Source organism: Cyprinodon tularosa, unplaced genomic scaffold (assembly GCF_016077235.1).
Source record: "Cyprinodon tularosa strain WSP-4 unplaced genomic scaffold, ASM1607723v1 ctg70, whole genome shotgun sequence".
Taxonomy (NCBI): domain Eukaryota; kingdom Metazoa; phylum Chordata; class Actinopteri; order Cyprinodontiformes; family Cyprinodontidae; genus Cyprinodon; species Cyprinodon tularosa.
The window spans coordinates 4183145-4190437 of NW_024039452.1; the positions used below are offsets into that span (position 1 = coordinate 4183145).

General features: G+C 36.8%; 1 protein-coding gene across 4 annotated transcripts in view; it reads left to right on the forward strand.

The window, feature by feature from the left end:
• The window catches only part of sorcs2 (sortilin-related VPS10 domain containing receptor 2), a 575552-nt gene extending 571307 nt beyond the window's left edge, over positions 1 to 4245 (forward strand). Inside the window, exons 26-27 of one of the 4 annotated variants that reach the window (XM_038268465.1) lie at positions 1142 to 1439; positions 3714 to 4245. In XM_038268465.1, coding sequence (XP_038124393.1) covers positions 1142 to 1400 — 259 coding nt within the window. In that variant the 3' untranslated portion in view covers positions 1401 to 1439; positions 3714 to 4245. The remainder of the gene's footprint in view (positions 1 to 1141; positions 1440 to 3713) is intronic. The other 3 variants (XM_038268466.1, XM_038268467.1, XM_038268468.1) reach the window with 3 other exon arrangements.
• Positions 4246 to 7293: the final 3048 nt, after the last annotated feature.

Here is a 7293-nt window from a genome sequence, read left to right on the forward strand (position 1 = left end):
TTCATTCCTTAGATATCTATGTATTTAGTAAGAATTTCAAAGTACATATCCCATAATGAAATACAGGAGTTTCATGAACTCTAAATTAGATAGAAAACTATTATTCATCTTGAAAATGTATTTTTATACAACTGAAAATACTCAAAAAGCCCCTTTTTATATGGTATTTTGACCACAGATTAACATAAAAAATGCAGTTTAGGCCAGAGTTCCTTGAACTTTCCATTTTGCTAGTAGTGCATCATGGTCCAGAGTGAAGGACGGGGTTAGTCTTTCCAAAGCACTTGCAGAGTATTATTCTGGAATCACAGGTGCCTGAGTCCCATGGTTAGAGGCAGTGTGGTTTGGACTCTTTGGCCATGGATTTAAACTCATTAAAATGTGGCTCCTGTTTTTGACTTCAACTGGATTCCCAAAGGTCCCATCTGGTGTTAGGGAACCAGAATGCTCCATTATTCTCTGTGGTGCTACTTTAACAATTTGCAATTAAGACATTTGTATCTGACATTATTTAAAAAACACCCCTTTGAGACTCTAGAGACTTTGGGAGGTACAGGATGTTTGATGCCCCATTTCCCATAGGAAGGGATTTTCGAAGGTTTACACAAAAGTTAACAGTTAAACTTATACAGAATTTTTTTTATAAATTAGACTGGATGATCTGGTTGAATTGTAAAGTGCCTTGGGATGACTTGTGTTGTGAATTGGCACTATATAAATAAACTGAACTGAATTTATTTAAATCAAGGTCTTGGCATGACAAGTTCAACTCCAAGATTGTTTTTTACAGTAGAACAAAATGGGTAAAGCATGATGAAATGTTAAATAATGTCTTCATAGCTATGAAACCTTTTGTTTACTCGATTCATTATTATTGCTAAAAAATACTTCTTGAAAATCAAATCTGAAAAATGTTTAACGTTAAAAGATACTGTACCCTTCTTCCTTCTTTGCACAAAAAAAGCAATATTTTGCATGAAACTTAGTCTGTATTTTAGGAACTGCATGCAATTTTTTTCACAATGACACCAGTATCACAACCCTAAGTCCAAAACACAAATATCCACCAGAAAGTCACTTGAATTAAAACATGCCATGCAGTTCTACAGCCCCATCTCATGAAAAAAAACAAATCCCACAGTCCTTGGCTTAGGACTGAGGATGCCTATCCTCCACTGTTTTTTAGGAAGCTTCCTGGAAACCGCAACATCTATGCCCAGATGCACAATGAGAAGGAACAGGAGATGACGAGCCCTGTCAACCACAGCGAGGATACCCAGCACATCATCCAAGGGGAGGAGTTTATCGATGACGACCTGGACTCCCAGACTCTAGGTAACGCTGGAGGTAGTCCTGCCTTCCGTTCTCTTATAAGGACTACCACTAACCACTGCTACTAAAACCCAAGCCACTAACTCCAGCAGCTCACAAACACCAAGGTACTGAATAACTTCACCCTTTTGTTTATGATTACTGGTGTTTCACAATGTTTTTAAGGCACTTATAATCATCCCTGTTATTCACGGTTGCATCTCACCTAGTTAGCATGTCATAAGACAGATTGTTCATTCCAATGATGAACTTTTTTTTATGTGTGGTATTTAAAATTTTTATTGTCACACTTTGATTTTCCATTTAACTTTTCATTGATCAAAGCACTTAGTGGAAAGTCAGCTTGATTTGCATGACTCAGGTGTGGTTTGCCTTCCTGGTGGTGGGTATCAAAATCTGTTTAAATGCTCAAAACATATAAAATGAGACATATTTGCAATCAAAAAAAAAAAAAGTGAAATTGTATGATTTATGTTGACATAATTGGAATGAAACAGTCTATCAGACTGAAAATGTGTTATGAAAATGCCAGTCAGCATAGTCTATAGAGTAGCAGCCATTCAAATTGCCCCTTCTCAGTCATAAGCCAGCCGAATGGCAGCCCTCTTCCCTGCAGCTGCCAGCACAATCCCCTCCAAGTTTCAGCCACTGGCCTTCTCCTGGGCGTGCATTTTTATTTACTTTGACTCCACCCTTTCACTGAATTAAAGGGTCTGTAATTTAGATCTTAATGTCCACAAATAATGTAAGAAAAAATATTTTAGTACAAAGACTGATGTTTAAAAAGGAATTGTTGGGGACCAGTCAAGGGCCCATCAAGGAAAGTTTGTATATATATATATATATATATACCATATTTATATGGTATATAAATGGTTTGTATATACACCATATGGTTTGTATATACACCATATTTTGCAAATAAATTCTTTAAAAATCAGACAATGTGATTTTCTGGATTTTTTTTTCTCATTTTGTCTCTCATAGTTGAGGTATATCTATGATGAAAATTACCGGCCTCTCTCATCTTTTTGAGTGGGAGAACCTGCACTATTGGTGGCTGACTAAATACTTTTTTGCCCCACTGTGTATATATATATATATATATATATATATATATATATATATATATATATATATATATATATATATATATATATATATATATAGTCTGGCCACTCCTAGAGGAAATGCCCCATTGGTATACATTGACACTCAGTTCCACTTGCCTCATTCATAAGGACTTCATTCTAACAAGTGCTAAAATCAAGGCATGTTTTGGGGGGCAAGTCAGGCTGTTTAAAACAAGCTGGAATTCTGAGATTTAGTCAATATCTTTTTAAGTAAAATTTGAGAAACCTTTATATGCACCCCTGAATCCAGGTTGTACCTGATGTTTTAGAATTTCCATTGAAAAGAAACAATGCGATTAGATGTAACTTTTTTTATCAATTTCCATCCCTTTTACTGTACATCTGCCCAGCAGGAAACAGTAGTAGTTGGCAAAACAGACCGATGTCATGACAGTAAAAAGACATTGGGAAATTAGACCTCGTCAATAGACAGAGATAAAACCAAAAGGCCAAGAGTAAGGCCAAAAATTGAACGGCTCATAGGAAAGTCTTTACATCGAACATAAATTATTGTCGATTTGCATACAAACATTCTGTCCTGCCGTCCTCTTAATCACAACACAAAAGAGTTTCAATCTCATTTTATTCATTAGTTTCCCACACAATAAATGGCTTCTCCCCCCCAAAACACCAGACGTCATGTGGACGATTTTAGGCTGAATCTGGTCAGTCCGTCATAGTCTTGATTTAGTCCAGAAATAGTTGTTGAAAACTGGGCTGTGTTTGGTCGATCTCATTATATCCATCTTTAGTCCAATAATAGACATTGAAAAGACATTGCAAACCCAGTTTTCAACATCTGAATATTACAGCTTTTAACCTTTCACTTTTCAACCAAACAGACATCATTTAGATATAAATCATGTCATAATTTCAACAAATATTTCTTCTTTCTCATTTCTTACTGTTGTGCAGGGTGTATTTTTATTGCTACTCTATGAGAAGTAAAAATAATTAGGTTCCAGAAAGGAAATCGAAGTGAGAATCAAGAACTGCAGTAGGATTGCAGCCCATAATAACCAATGTCATATTAGCAGTCTCCTCCTTGAATACTTAAACCACAAAACAACCATAATATAACATTTTGCGTTAGAGCACAGTTTATTGGTCTCAGGAAATAAATCAATTTTCCAAGAATGTTTGGTTATTTTTAGACATTAGCAATAATATAAAAAAGTTTGCAATGTATCATTGAAGTAAAAAAACTCATTTGTATCTGTGGTGTTTTGTTTCCCCACTTGTCTCCAGGCAACCACTCAGGTGTTATCCTGAGCATCAACTCCAGAGAATTACACGGCTACTTGAGCAGCTGATGGCTGACAGGGCAATGCTGACGGGCTAGCCCAGCCTAGCCGAGCCGGCTAACAAGCACAGGGACTCTGACTTCCTCCCGCTCTTTTTTCCCCATTACCACCCACGAAACATTACTTCTACCCAACGGCCTCTTCAGTTTTATGTGACCAGTTTAAATTTGTATTGAACCTTCCAATCCTCTCTTCTCCTCTGAGTTCATATCAACTTTAAAAAAGTACATGTTTAAAAATTCTGTATTGATGGCTTTTCAGTGCTTAAAAATATGCGTAAATAGTTGTACACTCAACATGCTCAAAATCAGCTAGCACAACTCCATTTGGCTTGAACTGGTATTTCAGATGGTTGAACAGTCGAGGCCAGTGGCGATTAAAATCACGTTGCACCTACAGTGCCTTGAAAAACTAATGATACCCCCTGAATGTTTTAATATCTAAACAAGGTAAAGACACAGACTAAAATGTATTAGATTTGGAAGAAAAGAAAACAACATTCCTAGTCAGTGTTAATTGGGAGCCTCTATCAAAAAAGAGGTTTTTCAAGTCCTGACACATGTTCCTTGAGTAGAACAAGGGGGCAATTTTCTGGTTTCTTATTTGTAAATGGCCTGTAATTATATAACACTTATTAAAGTCTGGGGACATTCCGTTATTCACCCGTTCATATATGCTGGTGAAGATTCTCAGTCATCCAGGTCATAGTCATTCCAAAAAAGTTAAAAAACAATATACTGTATTTTGTTTCCAAGTTTAAAGACGTTTCACTTCCAATCCAGGAAGCTTTTGCTATTCAAAATGTCAGAAATAGTGTTCAATTCAAGGCTTTATAGAGTGGACCAAAAACAAAGCGTTGTTTTGGCTTAGAAAACATGAACATTTAACTGGACGAACGGGTCCGCCCCTTTGGAATGGGGGTCGTTTGGGTTCTTTGTTAGCCTGTTAAGTTATAGGGAATTGTTGGCTCGCCTGTTCAGTTAGGCCAACAATTCCCTTTATTGACCCCCCTTTTAGAGACATAGACAGGTATTGATTATTGCTGGCTAAAAAATAAACCAAAAAGGACCCCTTTCCACCATCCGGTTTAATTTGCATGTTATCTAAGCCAAAACAAGGCTTTGTTTTTGGTCCACTCTACAAAGCCTCAATCTCAAAACTATTTCTGACAATTTGAACTAAAAATGTTTCCTGGATGGGAAGTGAAACGTCTTCAAACTCTGAAACAAAGTCTTGGGTTGTTTGTTTTTTTTACTTTTTTGCAACTTTAACTTTTTTTAGCCACTGCTGCCCTAGGGCTCACTGACAGAAGAAAGACTGCTGGGTTCCATCAGGCCCTCTGACCACCATCAATATAGGTAATTGGGGTGAATTGTTCAAGGGCATAAAGTTAGTCAAAAAGATGTGGGGTTTGAGCCGCTAACCCTCCACAAACACTTGCAGGTCACCTATGCATGGTGCAATGCCAATTGTTAGGAACTTTTTCCCACCTGGGCTAGCATCTTTGAAGGTCCCTGGTTTGATGCCATAAGGCACTTGTGCTTTTTCCCCAGTTTATTTGCCCTGGATATATCAATCTTTATATAACACTTTAATAACACTCCTTATTCTAAATAACTTTAGAAAAAGACATTTTAACACATTTAATTACAGAAATAGCATACAGAGTTCCAGCGCTGGGTTCATCACCTGGAAGTTGTCGCTGGTTTGTGTTTTTCAATTTTTTTTTATACATTCATTTAGTTCCTGATCTATTTTAGCACTCCATATATTTTAGGGATCACATGACAGTGAATTTGAAAACCTTGTCCCTAGCCTGAAGTTGGATTCTCACGACACCAACCTGTCCCCAACTATGGGAACCCGTGACTTATAGCATTATGGCATGGGTGGGTAGGAAAAACTATCTTTCTGTAACAATCTGGATATTTTAGGGCATAACAAGTCTTCTTATTATGAATGAGCAAGATTATTCCTAACATCCTTCAATCACCATGTTCCTTTATTTGCTGACATTGCTCTTTTTGTCTGTACGGTATAATTAGGATGAATGCCACAAAATTAATCTTATACACAGAACTGTTTAAAAGCAGTTTCTAGCACCTCATTATATTTAGGGTTGTTTGGATGTTGAGGGTATGATTACAAATAAATAAAAAATCACAGTTTATCATTGTAAATAGTTTTGAAAAACCTCTGGTAATGTTCGTTTAACTTCACAATGATGCAATTGTTTATTTTTGCTACATATAACATAAAATAAATCAAAGTCTTTGGTTTTATTTGGTCAAGTAGCTAATTTTTTGGGGGATATTATTACTTTTCCAAGGCAGCACTGGTTAAATTTGAGCATTAAATATAGGCTGTGCTGGGATAGTGAGGTTAAATGAAGGCGAGTCCGTTTTTTTTTTTTTTTCCTTTTTTATGGTATTCACCATTGTTCTCCCCAAAGTTATCACTCCTCTCCTCTCTTTTACAAGGCAATAATAATCTCAATGGAATGTACAGTATAATAAACCCTTGTGCATTTGCATATGAAGAGAATAAGCATGCAAACACAAGAGGGCGGTGTTGCACTTTCTGGGATTTTCCACTCACAGGTACTGCTTCCCTCCATTGGGACTCCACCATTTTATCCACTTCACTTTGATCCTTTGACACCATCCTGCGTCATCACTCTCCTGGACCCTCGTTTAACTGTGACTCGCCCCCTAGAAGGTCAATGTGCAGCGTTTCAAACCAGTATCAGCTCCGTCTGTCCCATGGTGCCTAAGACAGCAGAGTTCGGCCTGCTCTGTGATATTCTCTGTTGTCGTGTTATTTGTCTTTAAGAAAATACGAATGGCCCTTTCTGTTTCTCCTCCTCCTTACACGTTCGGGGTCAGAGCAGACTCCGTCCCCTGGAGACAAAGGTTGCCGACATCAGGAGAAAGGGGGTAGTTGATGTATTCTGTATCAGCCTATATTAGGCGTAGCCCAAGGTGGAATCTTGTCTCTTTAAGGGTTTAGTTAGTCGTATGTAAATGTGTAAATAAGAACAGTGAATTCCACTTTGTATATATTCTCATCAACTTATGTGTTTGTGTGTTACACGACTACCAAAATAAATAGCATTTGGGTTTTTTTTCTTTCTTTCTTTGTTTTTTTTTTTTTTTTTTTTGTCCTCCTGGATTGTTTGCCAATGTATGGAGCATATTTCCTCCACCTGAAAGTAATAAAATGACCCATGGTAGGTCATCAATATGGGATTTAGAGTCGTAATTTAAACTTTTAAGTCAAAATTATGACATAAATTATGACATAAATGATCTCATAAATGATATCATAAAAATAAATCTCATAATTATGAGTCATTATTTTTACGGGCTTCAATACAGACGAGTTTCCTATTTACAAAAAGAAAAAGTCACATTTTCAAGTATCGTTGCTATTTTACATCGATCAGTTTTCAATATGACTGTGTTTTACCATCAGGAATATCTCCTACTTCTTCTTGTTAACTGGAAGTAATTCTGTTGTCACCA